Genomic DNA, 21168 nt, shown 5'->3' with positions numbered 1-21168 from the left:
TTTGGACGGATGTGCGTGGTAATCTTCAGGAGGCCAACAGAAAATCTAAAGACTACTTTGATAGGAAACGACAGGAGGTTTTGTTCGCTGTTGGTGACATGGTTTGGTTGTCCTCTAGGAATCTGCGGTTGAGGATTCCTTCTAAGAAATTGGGTCCCAAGTTTGTAGGGCCCTTTAAGGTGCTTCAGGTTGTCAACCAATCTGCTGTTAGGTTGGAGGTTCCTACCTCCTGGAGAATTAATCCGGTATTTCATGTCTCTCTGTTGAAAAAAGCTGTTGTATCGGATTGTGACGCCTCTGCCTCTGTTCCTCCGGTGGTGGAGGACGGGGAATATCAAATTTCTCGCATCCTTTAACTCTAGACGGTATAGAGGTAGTTTGCAGTATCTTGTGGCCTGGAAAGGTTTCGGACCCGAGGATAACTCTTGGGTGAGGTCGGATGATGTTTCCGCGTCCAGACTTATCAGAGCGTTTCACAGGAGATTTCCTGATAAGCCTGGTCCTAGGGGATCCGGAGGATCCTCTTAGAAGGGGGGGTACTGTTAGAACCTTGCTCTTAGGTTTTTTCCTTTGCTGGTCACATGACCTTGTTGGCCTATTTAATCCTGCTCCGCCCTTCTGGCTTTGCTGGACTTCATTGTATAACTACTTTCTAGCTAGCCTGTGCTCTGTATCTAACTCTGTTAGTTTGCTTGGTCTACGGACCTCTGTGTTCTTTATATTTTGTTTGTTCGTCTGTCTGCTACTATTTCTGTTAGGAGGTGTCCCATTTTTCCTCCCAGTCCTTAGTACTTGTAGGGATTCCTTCCCCACATCTATAGGTCTCCGTACAGACTAGCTTAGGACTTTAGCAGGTCTGATCGCAGGATCAGGTCCCCTGTTACATCGTAGGGATTAAGCTGAGTTCTATCGTAGGGACAGATCTCCTCTCTTTCCTTAGCTCTGGTAGCAGAACATAACAGTCGCTATCTGTGACACTTTGCAGCGATCAGGCCCCTGCTGTGAGGTCGCTGATCGCTGCAAAATGTCCTGGACCATTTTTTGGTCTTTGCCCTCCTGCTGGTCAGCACACATCGCTGTGTGTGACCAGCGAGACCAGCGATCAGGCTGGTAACCATGATAAACAGCGCGTTACTAGGGGCACACGCGCACCTAGCAACCCGCTGTTTATCATGGTAACCTCCTGCTCACCGTAGCAGAGTGGTAACCATGATAAACAACGGGTTACTAGGTGAGCGTGTGCCCCTAGTAACGCGCTGTTTAACATGGTTACCAGCCTGCTCCTGCTTCAGCAGGCTGGTAACCAGGAGCAGGACATTGTGGAAAGATTCTTTCCACGATGTCGCTGCTCCCCTGATCGCTGGTGAGCCTGCCTGTTTGACAGCTCACCAGCGATCACATAGCGACGCAGCAATGATCCTTGACAGGTCGTATCGTTGTCGGGATCGCTGTAGCGTCGCTATGTGTGACGGGGCCTCTAGTCCTGCAGTGATAATTTCCTCCTGATAAAACACTGATTGTATTGAAAGTACAGCAAGCTGCTGAACAAGTGATACATCCCTTGAATCAGGCTCTCTGTCCCTACATTATGCTGCTCTCAGATTAAATAGCAAGAATCTACTGACAGATTTCCTTTAAAGTTGCACAGTAAAAACATAACTGTAGTGCTTAGCCTGTTATGTGTTGATGCTATTTTGGATCTGAAGTATGATTTATAATGGAGACTGTCATGGTTTTTATCATCCTGCGTACTGTGCTCCGTTTACCATTAAATTAAAAAAAAATCATCCTATTGACCTACCCGTAGGACATACGCTTGTCCTTTTAGCGTGTACTCATTTCCCCCCATATGAAAGGAGATGTCAGGAAGCTCGGAGATTTTGTCACATTCCACGATATACTATAGAGAAAACAAGCATTACAATTACATAAGACACTGACATTATAAACGAAGGTATTAAATCAAGAAAACAACATGGTTTCCTATCATGACAACTTTCTCTAACGATTCCCCATACACATCAATGCTCAGCCTTCATGTGTTTTGTATGGGGAGAGTGAAGTAAGACGCTGCAAGACTCATCTGACTGGGACTTACCTACCTTCAGGACAAAGAAGCTAAAAAATTAAAACCGCTCGATCCATAACCCCCATCATGATGTGGCGGAGAGATGGCATGATGGCCATCCGCCCTCTCCCAAATTGGTGGGTTCAGATGACTTTTATCTAATGTGTATGGAGCAATACCCCTATTCTGTTTGCATCATTTTGTTATATCTGTGTGGGCAGCTGAATTGGTTGTATGTTTTCTGGCCATTTTTTCTACTTTAGAGATAATAAATAGAAAATAAGAAAATATGTCTATTATATTTTTATTACCTCTCCTTCGAATTCCTGTGTGGCTCCTATTGCTTTCATCAGGACAGATACTGAACCAGCAGGGCCGGTGATGTAAGCTGCTCCTGTGTCTATTGCCACTGTGCAACCTTCTTTGCAGAAAAGGACCTCCGCACCAACAGATACCCTGGAGGCCATTACATTACGTTAGTTGAGACAAATTTTGTGAAGTTCTGTAATGTCAATTCTACTGTAGAAAACTTTGTTACTAAATAACAGCCAAAATGTTATGCAATTAATAAGTGACCATAATTGTAATATAACATTTTCGTCGGTAGGGTTCTCCCCTACAGGACCACCTGTAATCTCTAAGATATCTCCTCATCGGTTCTCCTGCACAGAAGCCACCTCACCAACCACTGTGCATGGCAATGAATAGGTTTTTTTTTTTTTAATAGTTCCTGCACGGCTGTATCCAAAAGCATTGGCATGTAAGGAAAATCTGTAAGGGAGTGGCTGCGCTTAACTGCTTCATAACAGGTGATAGCTGTCTGATAAATGGGGGTGCCACCACTGACACCTCCACTGATCACACGACTGTAGGTTCTGTGTCACGCATGTCCACTCCATTTAAAAGGAATCTGTCGGCAGGATTTCACTCCCCAAACTAGCCCAGCAATATCTTTACATGGCCAGTTCCTTGCTTCTTTACTGCGAAATTAGGGTATCAATTGTTATGCAAATGAGACTGAGGGACTATTTGTAGATCTAAAACTTCTGTCACTCCAGCTCTATTCCTTACCCAGTGCTGCCTCCTTTGCTTGACTAACAGCCTCTATGCTGAGTGACCTCAAGAAAAGGAGCTGTCAGTTAAGCAGGAGGAGACGGCGATGGGGTGGGAACAGGGCTGGAGTAACAGATGCTTTAGATCTACAATAGCCCTTCAGCCTTATTTGCATTACAATTCACACCCTGATTTTTCAGTAACAGAAGAACGGACTAGTCATGTAAAGGTATTGCTAGACTTGTCCCTGAAAAAGCTACATGTGCATATAAATAGTTTGGGCTGCTGACAGATTCCCTTTAAAGTTTGTACTAATATGTAAGTTGATTGTGGATCCTTAACTAGCACTATGGATCTTTAGGATCATGCAGTGGCAGCTGGAACTCCATCAATTAGGAATTCATGGAAAATCTTGGCATGCTTTAACATTGTAACAATGGAATCCCACTTTATTCAGCACCTCTATTTTGTAGGTTTTGATTGAACTCTATTGACCTACCCAAGTAAGCAATGCTATATACACTGCCCAAAAAATAAAGTGAACACTTAAACAACAGAATATAACTCCAAGTAAATCAAGCTTTTAGGAAATCAAACTGTCCACTTAGGAAGCAACACTGATTGACAATCAATTTCACATGCTGTTGTGCAAATGGAATAGACAATAGATGGAAATTATTGGCAATTATCAAGACACACTCAATAAAGGAGTGGTTCTGCAGGTGGTTGACCACAGACCACATCTCAGTACCAATGCTTTCTGGCTGATGTTTTGGTCACTTTTGAATGTTGGTTGTGCTTTCACACTAGTTGTAGCATGAGATGGACTCTACAATCCACAGAAGTTGCTCAGGTAGTGCAGCTCATCCAGGATGGCACCTCAATGCAAGCTGTGGCAAGAAGGTTGTTGTGTCTGTCAGCGTAGTGTCCAGAGGCTGGAGGCGCTACCAGGAGACAGGCCAGTACACCAGGAGATGTGGAGGGGGGGCCGTAGGAGGGCAACAACCCAGCAGCAGGACCGTTACCTCCGCCTTTGTGCAAGGAGGAACAGGAGGAGCACTGCCAGAGCCCTGCAAAATGACCTCCAGCTGGCCACAAATGTGCATGTGTCTGCACAAACGGTTAGAAACCGACTCCATGAGGATGGTATGAGGGCCCGCCGTCCACAGATGTGTGTTGTGCTCACAGCCCAACACCGTGCAGGACGCTTGGCATTTGCCACAAAACACCGGGATTGGCAAAGTCGCCACTGGTGCCCTGTGAAGCAGATTCGCACTGAGAACATGTGACAGACGTGACAGAGTCTGGAGATGCCGTGGAGAGCGATCTGCAGCCTGCAACATCCTTCAGCATGACCGGTTTGGCAGTGGGTCAGTAATGGTATGGAGTGGCACAGCCCTCCATGTGCTCGCCAGAGGTAGCCTGACTGCCATTAGATACCGAGATGAGATCCTAAGACCCCTTGTGAGACCATATGCTGGTGCGGTTGGCCCTGGGTTCCTCCTCATGCAGGACAATGCCAGACCTCATGTGGCTGGAGTGTGTCAGCAGTTCCTGCAAGATGAAGGCATTGAAGCTATGGATTGGCCCGCCCGTTCCCCAGACCTGAATCCGATTGAGCACATCTGGGACATCATGTCTCGCTCCATCCACCAATGTTACTTTGCACCACAGACTGTGCAGGAGTTGGCTCATGCTTTAGTTCAGGTCTGGGAGGAGATCCCACAGGAGACCATCCGCAACCTCATCAGGAGCATGCCCAGGCGTTGTAGGGAGGTCATACAGGCACGTGGAGGCCACACACAATACTGAGACTCATTTTGACTTGTTTTAAGGACATTACATCAAAGTTAAATCAGCCTGTAGTGTTTTTCCACTTTAATTTTGGGGGTGACTCCAAATCCAGGCCTCCATTGGTTAATAAATTTGAATTCCATTGATGATTTTTGTGTGATTTTGTTGACAAAAAAGTGTGAAACAACTGAAAATATGTCTTATATTCTAGGTTCTTCAAAGTAGCCACCTTTTGCTTTGATGACTGCTTTGCACACTCTAGGCATTCTCTTGATGAGCTTCAAGAGGTAGTCACCGGAAATGGTTTTCACTTCACAGGTGTGCCCTGTCAGGTTTAATAAATGGGATTTCTTGCCTTATAAATGGGGTTGGGACCATCAGTTGTGTTGTGCAGAAGTCTGGTGGATACACAGCTGATAGTCCTACTGAATAGACTGTTAGAATTTCTATTATGGCAAGAAAAAAGCAGCTAAGTAAAGAAAAATGAGTGGCCATCATTACTTTAAGAAATGAAGGTCAGTCAGTCCGAAAAATTGGGAAAACTTTGAAAGTGTCCCCAAGTGCCGTTGCAAAAACCATCAAGCGCTGCAAAGAAACTGGCTCACATGAGGACCGCCCCAGGAAAGGAAGACCAAGAGTCACCTCTGCTTCTGAGGATAAGTTTATCCGAGTCACCAGCCTCAGAAATCGCAGGTTAACAGCAGCTCTGATTAGAGACCCGGTCAATGCCACACAGAGTTCTAGCAGCAGACACATCTCTTCAACAACTGTTAAGAGGAGACTTTGTGCAGCAGACCTTCATGGTAAAATAGCTGCTAGGAAACCACTGCTAAGGACAGGCAACAAGCAGAAGAGACTTGTTTGGGCTAAAGAACACAAGGAATGGACATTAGACCAGTGGAAATCTGTGCTTTGGTCTGATGAGTCCAAATTTGAGATCTTTGGTTCCAACCACCGTGTCTTTGTGCGACGCAGAAAAGGTGAACGGATGGACTCTACATGCCTGGTTCCCACTGTGAAGCATGGAAGAGGAGGTGTGATGGTGTGGGGGTGCTTTGCTGGTGACACTGTTGGGGGTTTATTCAAAATTGAAGGCATACTGAACCAGCATGGCTACCAGAGCATCTTGCAGCTGCATGCTATTCCATCCAGTTTGCGTTTAGTTGGATCATCATTTATTTTTCAACAGGACAATGACCCCAAACACACCTCTAGGCTGTGTAAGGGCTATTTGACCAAGGAGGAGAGTGATGGGGTGCTACTCCAGATGACCTGGCCTCCACAGTCACCAGACCTGAACCCAATCGAGATGGTTTGGGGTGAGCTGGACCGCAGAGTGTAGACAAAAGGGCCAACAAGTGCTAAGCATCTCTGGGAACTCCTTCAAGATTGTTGGAAGACCATTTCCGGTGACTACCTCTTGAAGCTCATCAAGAGAATGCCAAGAGTGTGCAAAGCAGTCATCAAAGCAAAAGGTGGCTACTTTGAAGAACCTAGAATATAAGACATATTTTCAGTTGTTTCACACTTTTTTGTTAAGCATATAATTCCACATGTGTTAATTCATAGTTATGATGCCTTCAAGTGTGAATGTACAATTTTCATAGTCATAAAAATACAGAAAAATCTGTAAATGAGAAGGTGTGTCCAAACTTTTGGTCTGTACTGTATATATATATATATGTATATATATTTATATATATATATATATATATATATATATATATACATATATATGTATGTATAATTTTATTGAACGGCTGCTCATTTGCAGTTTAATAATATGCGACCTGATTATCCCTTCTTTCCTTACCCTTTCATGTTAACATGCCAGAATCCATGCTTTTTAAGGTTGAGATATTGAAAACTTCCCGTGTAGTAAGAATGATCAGAACCACCAAACATAATTTCACCTCCGGGGTTTAGATGGGAATCCCTGTAGCAAGATACAAGTAACACTGCATAAGTGGTTTTAAATACCGTACATATTAAAATAAATAATTAATTTAAAACCTTTGCATCAGGGGCTTACCAATCGGAGCATACCCTCTGCGACCGTGACCGAACCCGTTCGGGAGGAGAGTCGGCTGGCGCCAGCATCTATTTCAGCTGGATGTGTCTCTGAGGATGCACATTCAGCTAAAATGTATTGCGGCACAGAGACCCGCCAGGTCCCTGCACCATGAAACACGATGCTGGCCAATCAAAGGCTGGCAGCTGACGTCGGTGTGCAGGCGGCCCATAGCAGTGATGTCATGCGTCACACATAGCAGGCATGCCAAAGTCTGCTGCCAGCCTCGATGCCGGCTCTAGAAGAGGACACTGTGCGTTGTGGGAGTGTGGGAAGGTGAGAATAATATATTTTTTAATGTGTTAGAAAACAACTGCATTCTTACAGGATGGGCTCAAGAGATGGGACATTAAAGCAGGAAGGAACCCAGGATGGGGGACATATATTACTGGAAGGGGCCAGGATGGGGACATTACACCAGGATGGGGGGATATACATTACTGGAAGGGCGCAGGATGGGGGACATTACTCCAGAATGGGGGCCATATATTACGGGAAGGGGCCCAGGATGGGATACATATATTACTGGAAGGGGCCATGATAAGGACATTACACCAGGATGGGGGACATATATTACTTCCAGGGGCCCAGGATGGGGAACATACATTACTGCAAGAGCCCAGGATGGGGGACATATATTACTTGAAGGGTCCATGATAAGGACATTACACATCGATGGGCCCAGGATAAGGATATTATTACAGGAAGGGGCTCAGGATGGGGGACAATATAGCAGGAAGGGGTCCAGGATGTTGGACATTGTTACTGGAAGGGGCCCAGGATGGGGAACATTCTTACTGGAAGGTGCACACGATGTTGGAAATTATTACTGCAAGGGGACCAGGATGGGGGACATTATTACTGGAAAGGGCCTAGGATATGGGACATTATACCAGGATGGGTGACGTTAGTACAAGATGAGGAATATTATTACATTATGGGGGCAACATGTATGTCGATATAGGATTTAGAACACTACGAGGGCTAATACATCTGACCAACATGTAGTTCGGGGCCCAGATCCTAATTTTGCATTGGGGCCCATTGGACTCTAGTTACGCCACTGCCCTGCATCAATGACAAAAGGGATTGTAGAAGAATCTGATGTTATATTAGAGAACAGATACTATTAACAGTATTCCCAAATGACAATGTATAATGACCTGATATATTGTTTTCTGTGTTATTATAGTGTGAACCTGTTTCTGATTGATTGATATTTTTACTGCTCTGTTTTTGAACAGAGACAAAGGACAGTGGTAGGTGCAAATATATAAAGAGCATTACAGAAACTTGCCAAAATGGTTGTCTTTAAAGGTTTTCCCAATATAAAGTATTGCTAACCCTTTAAGGCCTCTTTACCAGTATTCTAGTAAGCTGTATGCAAATCCACTCTGGGTAGCACAAAAAATACCTTTTATTATCATCCCATATGGTGCGGTCCGGTCCGATGGGCATTGCTGGTCTTGTTTCGATGCCTCCTCCTCTTTCGTAGCAATCGCCATCCTCCTATCCTGCTTCATGTGGATAATACGTCCTACATCATCCACATACTATCCCCCAATCGCCCTCCTGTGCAGGCGTACTTTTCTCTGCGCTGCTGAGGTCAGAGCACAGTATTGTAATGTGCATGCGCTGGAAGAGGCCAAAGAGCTCAGAAGACCCCGAAGCAGAGCCGGCGCATGCTCACTACAGTACTTTGCTCTGACCTCAGCAGGGCAGGGAGAAATACGCCTGAGCCGGAAAGTGATGGAGAACACCGTGTCGATGACGACGTAAGACACTTCATCCATATGAAGCAAGCAGGAGGACGACGATTGCGACGAGAGAGGAGGCGCTGAAGTAAGATCATCCACCCTTCGGACAGCACCGTAAGGGGTATAATAAATGGTATTTTTTAGTACCATGCAGAGGGGGATTGGGGACTTATGTACAGGTTACTTCAATACTGTAAAAGAGACCTTAACCACTTCGCGCCAGAGCCTGTTTTTGCCTTCGTGACCGGGCCAGTTTTTTCATTTCTGACCACTGTCACTTTATGAAGTAATTACTCTGGAACGCTTCAACGGATTCCCCTGATTCTGAGACTGTTTTTTCGTGACATATTGTACTTCATGATAGTGGTAAAATTTCTTCGATATCACTTGCGTTTATTTGTGAAAAAATCGGAAATTTGGCAAATTTTGCAATTTTCAAACTTTGAATTTTCATGCCCTTAAATCAGAGAGATATGTCACACAAAATAGTTAATAAATAACATTTCCCACATGTCTACTTTACATCAGCACAATTTTGGAACCAAATTTTTTTTTTGTTAGGGAGCTATAAGGATTAAAAGTTGACCAGCGATTTCTCATTTTTCCAACAAAATTTACAAAAACATTTTTTCAGGGACCACATCTTATTTGAAGTGACTTTGAGGGGCCTTTATGACAGAAAATACCCAAAAGTGACACCATTCTAAAACTGCACCCCTCAAGGTGCTCAAAACCACATTCAAAAACATTATTAACCCTTCAGGTGTTTCAAGGGAATTTTTGGAATGTGGAAGAAAACAATGAACATTTAACTGTTTTTCACAAAAATGTTACTTTAGACCCAATTTTTTTATTTTCACAAGGGTAACAGGAAAAAATGGACTACACAATTTGTAGTGCAATTTCTCCTGAACACGCCGATACCCCATATGTGGAGGTAAACCACTGTTTGGGCGCACGGCAGGGTTTGGAACGGAAGGAGTGCCATTTGACTTTTTGAATGTAAAATTTGCTTGAATAATTAGCGGACGCCATGTTGCATTTGGGGAGCCCCTGATGCGCCTGAAAAGTGGAAACCCCCCACAAGTGACACCATTTTGGAAACTAGACCCCTTAGGGAACTTATCTAGATGTGTGGTGAGCACCTTGCACCCCCAGGTGCTTCACAGAAGTTTATAATATTGAGCCGTAAAAATAAAATTTTCACATTTTTCCCACAAAAAATGTTTTTCATTCACTAATTTTGCATTATCATAAGGATAACAGGAGAAATTGCACCATGAAATTTGTTGTGCAATTTCTCCTGAGTACGCCGATACCCCATATGTGGAGGAAAACCACTGCTTTGGTATACGGCAGGGTTCGGAAGAGAAAGGAGCGCTATGTTGGCTGGGATAGGTTGCAGACACCATGTCACATTTGAAGAATCGCTGACATGCCAAAACAGCAGAAACCCCCACAAGTGACCCCATTTTGTAAACTACACCTCTCAAGGAATTCATCTAGGGAAGTAGTGAGTATTTTTTAATTTTTAAATTTATACCATTGGGCAGTGAAAAAAAACATAATTATATTTTTACCACAAAAAAATGTTTTACCCTCAGGTTTTACATTTGAGCGCTATTTGACAATTGGAGAACAAATTATTGTAGAATAGGCCTTTGGATTTGGGAGCACAAAATTTTCTGAATTTCTTTTGGGGGGCAAGGGCCATTTCGCTTTTCCAGAACCTTTCTGCTACCAGTAACTTGGAATATTTTTAACAGATGACGGACCTGAGTGGGGACTAGCTTTTGTTGAGGACTGAGTTGAAGCTTTTATTGGGAACATTTTACGTAACATTTATCCGGCGCTCGAGGCTGAGCACTTACATCGGGGTTTCCATCTAAATTTCCAAGTGATCTAATTCAGATGAAACCCCTGCGGGATCCATTCACTGTAGTGAGGCAGCAGAGTTACTCTGGACTCCGTCTGGCCTCTGTTTAGCGGTGTCCTTTTTTTCAGAAGTGCACAAAACTGTGGCCAACCGCACTTTTATGCACACCTAAAAAAACTGACACCGTGGGATCATAGGCCAGATGGTATCCACAGTGGCCTATATCTGCCTCATTACAGGGAATCTTCCGTCATGGGTTCCGTCTGAATCACGTATTTCAGAGATTTACACGGAAACTCTGGGGTAAGTGCTCAGCGCAGAGCGCAGGATAAATGTGAGCAGAGCCTTACTGCGATATTTGGGAAACATAATAAACAAATCAGTAGCTGGTGAAGAATTGGTTTTATTTATTATTTACGCCGTTCCTCGTGCGGTATAAGTGATGAGATTACTTTATTCTTCGGGTCGGTGTGATTACAGAGATACCAGATTTATATCGGGTTTTTATGATTGACAGCTGTCACACACTAAGACGCTTTTTTTTTGCAAAATCTAGTTTTTGCATCGCCATATTTTGAGAGCTATAATTTTTCCATATTTCGGCCGACAGTCATGTGACGGCTTGTTTTTTGCGGGACGAGTTGACATTTTTATTGGTACCATTTTTGGGTACGTGACATTTTTTGATTGCTTTCTATTCCGTTTTTTGGGAGGTAAAATTAACAAAAACAAACAATTCAGGAATTGTTTTTTGAGGTTTTTTTTATGCTGTTCTGCGTGTGGTAAAAGTGATAAGGCAGCATTCTGCGGGTCAGTACGTTTACAGCGATACTACACTTACTGTGTTTTTTTTATGTTTTGGCGCTTTTACACAATAAAACAATTTTATAGAAAAAATATTTTTTTTGCATCGCTATATTCTGGGAGCTATAACTTATTTTTCGGCTGATGGAGCTGTTTTTTTGCGGAACAAGATGACGTTTTCAGCGGTACCATTTTTATTTCCATTTTGCTTTTTGATCACATTTTTTTTCCACTTTTTGTTTGGCGATATGATGAAAAAGCATAGTTTTTTGCTCCGTTTTTTAAATTTTTTGTTACGGTGTGCACAGCAGTAGTTAATTAGTTGACAGTTTTATAGATCGGGTTGTTTCAGACGCGGCAATACCAAATATGTGTACTTTTTTTGTTTTTGCCTAAATATACGGATTTATTGGTTTTAATATTTTATTTATTTTTATTTATTTTGTGATTTTTTTTTTAACAGTTTGAAAACATTTTTTTTTACATAGTCCCTGTATGGGACATTAATTTTTATTTTTCTAATCACTGATCTCATACAATGCAATAGACATGTATTGTTTGCATGACACCTTTGCTGACTGTTTCACAGTCAGTGTCTCCTGCTGGACTCAGCTGCAGGCTGAGCCTAGCAGGCCACCATATATGGCAGATCCGGAGGCGGTCATGTGACCTCCGGCTGTCATAACAACGGCAGGTCCTGGAAGACATCAGGGGGCCGTCAGAGAGCTAAGTTGATGACCCCTCTCCTCTCACTATCTTCTATATGCCGCGATCACTATAGATCGCGGCATATAGAAGATAGCAAAGGGTTAACATCATTGGGACCTGATCCAATCAGGTCCCGATGATGTCCCCTGTCAGAGCTATCGCTCTGCACCGGAACCGCAGCGCTTGCGGGACCCTGGGGGTCCTGAGCGCTGCGGGACCACCCGCCGTTTTTAAACGTAGGCGCTGCACAGAGCCCAGGCAGCGCCGACGTTTATGTACAGTGGGCGGTCCTGAACCGGTTAAAGGTGGTGGCCGTACTGTATATTGGGAAAACCTGGTGACAGATTACCTTTAATTAGGTGGTGGTGCGACATCCAGCACCCCTGCCGATCAGCTGTTCTTGGTGCTGGCGGGCGCCAGATGTGCTCATTTGTGGGGCAGAACTACACAGATCCATCAACAGTATAGTGGTCACAGCGGGATACTGCAGATTCACCCATATTTCTAGTCAATCGGTGTGGATGTATAGTAGCCAGGCGCAGCCACTATACACTTGATGGAGCTGAGTAGTTCCGTTCTACACAGCACATCCGGTCGCCGCCAGCAACGATACTAGCTAATTGGCGGAGTGCCAGGTGTTAGACCTCCATCATTCTGATATTGATGACCTATCCTAAGGATAGGCCATCAATATAAAGTACTGGACAATCCCTTTAATAGTAAGTGAAAATACATCTGTCATAACATCATAGTATATTGCAGTGAAATCATTCTTTTTAACAGCTTTTCCTAGAGAACAGCGACATCTAGTGGACAGTATTTAAACTTAATGTACCAGTTATTAGTGCACATATTTAAAGGGAAACTGTCATCAAATTCATGCTGCCTGAGAAAGCATGCTTTAAAAACCCAGCTGCGTGGGAACTATTTGTCTCTGTTGATCATACCTCCCAACTTTTGAAGACCAGAAAGAGGGACAAATAAAGTGGTGCACATAGCACAACGTTGAAAATATTTACCATGCCCCTGGCCACACCCCAAGCCCCACCGATTTACCATGTCTTTCTGTCCTGGCAGGATGAGATATCAGAGGGGCGGTGGCAGTGAGGGACTGCAGGGCATAGACCCAAAATTCGGGACTGGCAATGTATCCAGGACATTAGGGGCTAGAGATGAGTAATTAGATTCACGAGACTTCAGTCCAGCATCCAAGTTAGAGGCCCGAAAACCTCATATCTTCCGGCATCCCCCACACAGCTTTTGATTAGCTCATCTCTAGTTGTCATGCTCTGTATGTCATGCTCATCTCTAGTTGGGACCTATGGATTTATTTTTTGTTCATTCATTCTTTCATAGTGGTAGCAGCCAGAACTTTCTCTTTTTATGTAGCTTCACTATATGTCATCTGGCTTTTTTGTATCTGTAAAGCTGTGTTCACATGTTGCATAAATACTGCGTCTTTTGTTTTCTGCAGGTGTCCACACTAAACTGCGCAATAACAATTTACTCTGAATATTGCATTTTTGCTACATTTTTCAATGCCTTTTCCCCCTTATTTGAAGCGTTTTTGATGCAGATGTGAAGCGCGTTTTGAAAGTGTTTTTAAAGTATTTTTAAGATCAGAATCAAAGTTTTTCTGCACTATAAAAAAAGCGTTAAACAAGTGGCTTCTCGTCTGCACTAAAAACACATCAAATAAGGGGGGAAATGCATAAAAGAAAAGCAGCAAACATGCAATAATCAGAGAAAATTGTTATTGTGTTGTGCGGTGCGGACGCCTGTAGAAAACGTGCAGACAGAAAGCAGTACACAAAAGACATAATTTATGCTACATGTGAACACAGTGTCTGCGTTACATTTTTATTACATTTTTTAATGGTTTAATAGAGAAAAAAATCAATAAAGCATTTTTTTAGGTCATTTACCAATCTCTGTAAATAATCTAATCGCTGCTTTGTGCATGTTGTTACGATGTCCATGCTATTTGCTGATTTGTAATGTTTATTATTTTTTTAAAAAGAGCATGAAAAATAACATTATTGTAATTGTTTTTCATTATTTTTTTAGTAATTTTACAGGAAGAAAAAAATCTGACTTTTATTCTCCCTCTAGAATACAGGGACATAGAAATACACTTGTATGTACATTCTATCTCTAGGTAACTGTATAATCTGTCTGTGGGTTTTGAGGCTGTATTGCATCTTCAAGTACACAAAATTCTGCTAGTGATGTCACTGGAGCATGTGGCTAATAGCTGTTGCCTGCAATTATACATGTTGTGGGTTAGATTCTTGTGAAACTCACAAAAAAAGATAAAATTACATTTTTGTAATTGTTTTTCATTATTTTTAGTGGTTTTATAGGAATGAAAAAATCTGACTTTTTCTTCACCTCTAGAATACAGGTACATAGAAATACACAGGTACAGATGCATCTCTATATACCAGTTTTCACATAGGAAGAGACCTGTCAGTCAACTGAAGGAGGGTGAAGAGAAGCCATCCTGCCTCAGTCAGCATGAATCTAATGACAAGTTCCCTTTAAAGAATGGACGACTCTGCAAGTTCTTTATCTTAATAAAAAAAAGGAGCGGAAAATGATTTAAACATATTGTAAAACAGAAAGGTGGCAGTCTACAGTAAAATGGAGAGTTGGCAGTCATTGGTGGATATTCACTAAGCAAAACACATTAGAAGTTTTGTACAAATTACAGCAGAAACTTTCATTTTAATTACAGTGACTTAAAAAGTATTCATACTCTGTGACCTTTTCCACATGTTTTCATGTTACATCCACTAACTTAAATGTATTTTATTGGGATTTTATGTGATTTACCAGCACTACATAGCAAGTATTTGTGAAGTGTAAAGGAAATGATACAGGATTTTCTGAATATTTTAAAAATACAAATCTGAAAATCGTGACGTGCATTTGTATTCAACCCACCTGAGTCAATACTTTGTAAGACCACCTTTGTCTGTAATTACTGCTACAAGTCTTTTGGTCTATGTCTCTACCAGCTTATCACATCTAGAGACTGACATTTTTGCTCGTTCTTCTTTGCAAACTAGCTCTAGCTCAGTGAGACTGGATGAAGAACGTCTGTGAACATCAATTTTCAAGTCTTGCCACAGATTTTCAATGGGATTTATGATTTAGCATGAATATGCTTAGATCTAAACCATTCCATTGTAGCTCTAGCAGTATGTTTAGGGTCGTTATTCTGCTGCAAGGTGAACCTACGCCCCATTCTCAAGTCTTTTGCAGCTTTTAACCGGTTTTCCCCCAGGATTGCTGTGTATTTAGGTCCATCCATCTTACCATCAACTGCGACCAGCTTCCCTGGCCCTGCTGAAGAAACGCATGCCCAAAGCATGATGCTGCCTCCACCATGTTTGATGGTGGGGATGGTGTTTTCAGGATGAGGGGCAGTGTTAGTTTTCTGCCACACATAGCGTTTTGCATCTAGCCCAAAAAGTTCTACTTTGGTCTGATCTGACCAGAGCCCCTTCTTAAACATGCTAACTGTGTCCCCTACATAGCATGTGGAAAAATCATGTATCATTACCATAGAAAACCATGCATCATTTCCTTTACACTTCAGTCTAAGGTGTAACACTTATCCTTGTAAAGAGTGACAAGATAGGCCTGGCATGTCAGAGTGAGGAGACTTATAAGCCATACATGCTCCTCTGGGAAATAAAATATGCATATTGTTCCAATAGGTGATTTTACACTTCACAAATACTTGCTATGTTGTGTTGGTATATCACATAAAATCCCAATAAAATACATTTAAATTTGTGGGTGTAAGGTGAAAAATGTGGAAAAGTTCATGGGGTATGAATACTTTTTCAAGGCACTGTACATGTTAGCACAAACCAACTAAACATTAGGTCTACAGTGCCATCTAATGGTCAATTTTTAGTGAATGTGTTTTTATATTTTAATGCAGCAGCATACATGTGTAAATTATTTTTAGAATTATTGTTTTGTTCATGCACAAAATTAAAGGCTATTTATCTATTGATTTCATTCTAACTCATCTATATAAAAAAATCTGTATTTTGGAAAGGTTATTCTCTTTGTTTCCTGATAGGGCATATGCTGTGCTCCTTACAAGGAAGACTCTGAGTAGAAGATGTGAAGCAAAAAGAGTCATTTAAAATGTAGCTCTTGGGCACAGGGGATAGTTTGTTACCACTTGGGAAACCATGTTAGTGTGAGGGACATCGATAGGAAGGGGATGGGAACTTATCTTCTCACTTGTATTGTCTGCAAAGAAAGGAGATTCTGGTTAACAAAGCAACTGGGGTATTTTATCAAAGTGTTAATAGTGGGAGAAGACAGTGAGAATAAATGGATAAAAGAAAGGTGAAAATTTTGACAACATAACTGTGTTAGGCAGTGACTCTGATCACATCTGTTATTGGACGCCATGACGAAAACCAGATGAACCACATTATAGTCCATTTGATGAGACTGATGTCCGTCATGCAGGTTCTGTGCCTATAATGAACTATACACACGTGGTCAAAATTGTTGGTACCCCTCGTCTAATGAAAGAAAAACCCACAATGGTCACAGAAATAACTTGAATCTGACAAAAGTAATAATAAATTAAAAATCTATGAAAATGAACAAATGAAAGTCAGACATTGCTTTTCAACCCTGCTTCCACAGAATTTTTAAAAAAACTAAACTCATGAAATAGGCCTGGACAGAAATGATGGTACCCCTGAAAATTATGTGACAAAGGGGACATGTTAAATCAAGTTGTGTCCACTAATTAGCATCACAGGTGTCTACAATCTTGTAATCAGTCAGTGGGCCTGTATATAGGGCTACAGATACTCACTGTGCTGTTTGGTGACATGGTGTGTACCACACTCAACATGGACCAGAGGAAGCGAAGGAAAGAGTTGTCTCAGGAGATTAGAAAGAAAATTATAGACAAGCATGTTAAAGGTAAAGGTTATAAGACCATCTCCAAGCAGCTTGATGTTCCTGTGACTACAGTTGCACATATTATTTAGAAATTTAAGATCCATGGGACTGCAGCCAACTTCCCTGGATGTGGCCACAGGAGGAAAACTGATGACACATCAAAGAGATGGATAATACGAATGGTAACAAAAGAGCCCAGGATAACTTCTAAAGAGATTAAAGGTGAACTTCAAGCTCAAGAAACATCAGTGTCAGATCGCACCATCCGTCGTTGTTTGATCCAAAGTGGACTTCATGGGAGATGACCAAAGAGAACACCAGTGTTGAAAAAAAAACATAAAAAAGCCAGACTGGAATTTGCCAAACTAAATGTTGACAAGCCACAAAGCTTCTGGGAGAATGTCCTATGGACAGCTGAGACAAAAATGGAAGTTTTTGGCAAGGCACATCAGCTCTATGTTCACAGATGGAAAAATTAAGTATATCAAGAAAAGAACACTGTCCCTACTGTGAAACATGGAGGTGGCTCTGATATGTTCTGGGGCTGCTTTGCTGCATCTGGCACAGGGTGTCTTGAATCTGTGCAGGGTACAATGAAATCTCAAGACTATCAAGGGATTCTAGAGAGAAATGTGCTGCCCAGTGTCAGAAAGCTAGGTCTCAGTCGCAGGTCATGGGTCTTGCAACAGGATAATGACCCAACACACACAGCTAAAAACACCCAAGAGGAAAACATTGGACTATTCTGAAGTGGCCTTCTATGAGCCCTGACCTAAATCCTATTGAGCATCTTTGGAAAGAGCTGAAACATGCCGTCTGGAAAAGGCAACCTTCAAACACGAGACAACTGGAGCAGTTTGCTCATGAGGAGTGGGCCAAAATACCTGTCGAGAGGTGCAGAAGTCTCATTGACAGTAACAGGATTCGTTTGAATGCAGCGATTGCCTCAAAGGCTTGTTCAACAAAATATTAAGTTAAGGGCACCATCATTTCTTTCCAGGCCTATTTCATGAGTTTAATGTTTTTAAAAATTCTGTGGAAGCAGGGTTGAAAAGCAATGTCTGACTTTCATTTGTTGATTTTCATAGATTTTTAATTTATTATTACTTTTGTCAGATTCAAGTTATTTCTGTGACCATTGTGGGTTTTTCTTTCATTAAACGAGGGGTACCAACAATTTTGACCACGTGTGTAAATACAGGAATTTCCAATGCAGATGTAAACAGAACCCTAGGTATTATAATGAATTATTATAGCATGCAGGCATATGAATATAACTAAACTTTACAGATACAATTCAGGAGGTCAGTATAGGTTACATCCCACTAACGCAATTCTAATTTATGATATGGATTCTAGAATAATATTTTTGAAGCAAATTTGCCCTTATCCCTCTCACCGGCTGTAATACACTGAGAAGACTTCTTCCTCCAGGACTTTCTGAGACAGAATTCGGTCAAAGACAGGCGTAATGTCATCAATTGCTTGCGTCGGGAATCCCATTCCCAATACTCCATCAAAGCGGGCAAAGATGAAAGGAAATGCAGGTAGTTCTGTAGCTTCTGCAAAAACCTGGAAGACAGGAATATCTGCAACCTGGAAAGAAAGAAATAAAGAAAGAGTGAGAAAGAACTATGGAAAGAAAGAGTGAGAAAGAAATAAAGAAAGAAAGTGAAAATTAAAGAAAAAGGAAGAGAAAGAAAGCGTAAGAAAGAAAGAAAAAAAGAGAGATAGAAACAACAGAAAAAAGTGAAGATTAAAGAAAAAGGAAGAGAAAGAAAAAAGTGAGAACCAAAGAAAAAAGGTAAAAAAAGAGAAAGAAAGGATGAAAGAGAAGGAAAGTGAGAAAGAAAGTGAAAATAAAAGCGAAAGATTGTGAGAACGAAAGAAAAAGGTAAAGAGAGAGTGACAACAAAGGAGAAACAAAGTGAGAATGAAAGAAAGAAAAAGAGAGAAAGTTGAAAATATGTTGCTGTGGAGTCTTGTAAGATAATATGTGCATATACAGTGTGTAAAGTATACAAAAAAAAAAGACAACAGTAAAGCGACAGAATGGAAAGTGGGTGAAATCCTTGTAAAACTGTTGAGTCAATGTCCCATATAATATATAATGTAATTCTTTTTGGATTATAAAGTACACTGTTCAAAAAAATAAAGGGAACACTTAAACAACAGAATATAACTCCAAGTAAATCAAACTTCTGTGAAATCAAACTGTCCACTTAGGAAGCAACACTGATTGACAACCAATTTCACATGCTGTTGTGCAAATGGAATAGACAATAGATGGAAATTATTGGCAATTATCAAGACACCCTCAATAAAGGAGTGGTTCTGCAGGTGGGGACCACAGACCACATCTCAGTACCAATGCTTTCTGGCTGATGTTTTGGTCACTTTTGAATGTTGGTTGGGCTTTCACACTCGTGGTAGCATGAGACGGACTCTACAACCCACAGAAGTTGCTCAGGTAGTGCAGCTCATCCAGGATGGCACATCAATGCGAGCTGTGGCAAGAAGGTTTGTTGTGTCTGTCAGCGTAGTGTCCAGAGGCTGGAGGCTCTACCAGGAGACAGGCCAGTACACTAGGAGACGTGGAGGGGGCTGTAGGAGGGCAACAACCCAGCAGCAGGACCGCTACCTCCGCCTTTGTGCAAGGAGGAACAGGAGGAGCACTGCCAGAGCCCTGCAAAATGACCTCCAGCAGGCCACAAATGTGCATGTGTCTGCACAAACGGTTAGAAACCGACTCCATGAGGGTAGTATGAGGGCCCGACGTCCACAGATGGGGGTTGTGCTCACAGCCCAACACCATGCAGGACGCTTGGCGTTTGCCACAGAACACCAGGATTGGCAAAGTTGCCACTGGCGCCATGTGCTCTTCACAGATGAAAGCCGGTTCACACTGAGCACATGTGACAGACGTGACAGAGTCTGGAGACGCCGTGGAGAGCGATCTGCTGCCTGCAACGTCCTTCAGCATGACCGGTTTGGCAGTGGGTCAGTAATGGTGTGGGATGGCATTTCTTTGGAGGGCCGCACAGCCCTCCATGTGTTCGTCAGAGGTAGCCTGACTGCCATTAGGTACCGAGATGAGATAGTTAGACACCTTGTGAGACCATATGCTGGTGCGGTTGGCCCTGGGTTCCTCCTAATGCAGGACAATGCCAGACCTCATGTGGTTAGAGTGTGTCAGCAGTTCCTGCAAGATGAAGGCATTGAAGCTATGGACTGGCCCGCCCGTTCCCCAGACCTGAATCCGATTGAGCACATCTGGGACATCATGTCTCGCTCCATCCACAGACTGTCCAGGATAGCTAATCCACAATTCATTTCACTATGTGATATTTACATTTCCCATTCAACTTTTTAACCCAATGCAAAATATGTAACCTAGATAACTGGAATAGTGCAGGGTGCAACAGGAAAATAATATTTTTCAGCTTTTAATGTTGTTTGCTGCCTAAAACATGGACTTCATTGCACAGTTAAAGAGCTTTTACATTGATGGCCTATCCTTAATATAGGTCATCAATATCTGTTCGACACCCCCGCCGATCAGCTGTTCCCAGTTCCAGTAGTGCCCGCAAGTGCTAAGTTGCGAAGCTGCACGGCTCCATCAATTGTATAGTGGCCACGGTTGGGTACTGCACTGTGGGAGGCGGATGGGGCGTGGGACGGATATGGAGCACCCAGCCACGGCCACTATATATTTTACATAGCTGTGCTGTGCAGTTCCACCACTCAGCACTTTCAACAGACACTGGGAACAGCTAATCAATGGGAATGTTTCACCCCCACTGATAGGAGATTGATGGCCTATCCTAAAGGGAAACTGTCAGCAGGATTTGCTATGTAATCTGAGAGAAGCATGATGCCGAAAGCACCTGAGAACTTGATTCCAGAAATGTGTCACTTACTAGGCTGTGTTGCTGTTTCAATAAAATCAGTGTTTTACTAGCAGATCAATACTACAGGATGAGGTGTCTCCTGCCTCCTAGTCATCTTCTCTGTATAACCCCACCACCGATTAGCAGCCAGTCAGCAGTATGGGTTGGGTTATACAGGGCTCAGCATTCTGAGCACTGCT

General features: G+C 42.4%; 1 protein-coding gene across 1 annotated transcript in view; it reads right to left on the bottom strand.

Moving 5' to 3' along the window:
- The window catches only part of REN (renin), an 84575-nt gene that overhangs the window by 10789 nt on the left and 52618 nt on the right, over positions 1 to 21168 (bottom strand). The window contains exons 5-9 of the mRNA XM_073670698.1: positions 18478 to 18674; positions 16398 to 16406; positions 6729 to 6851; positions 2380 to 2524; positions 1802 to 1900 (exon numbers count right to left, since the gene is read on the bottom strand). Coding sequence (XP_073526799.1) covers positions 1802 to 1900; positions 2380 to 2524; positions 6729 to 6851; positions 16398 to 16406; positions 18478 to 18674 — 573 coding nt within the window. The remainder of the gene's footprint in view (positions 1 to 1801; positions 1901 to 2379; positions 2525 to 6728; positions 6852 to 16397; positions 16407 to 18477; positions 18675 to 21168) is intronic.

Source organism: Phyllobates terribilis, unplaced genomic scaffold, assembly GCF_046119375.1.
Source record: "Phyllobates terribilis strain yellow unplaced genomic scaffold, ASM4611937v1 Scaffold_2__4_contigs__length_985480577, whole genome shotgun sequence".
Classification (NCBI taxonomy): Eukaryota; Metazoa; Chordata; class Amphibia; order Anura; family Dendrobatidae; genus Phyllobates; species Phyllobates terribilis.
This window is presented reverse-complemented; position numbering and strand designations above follow the sequence as displayed.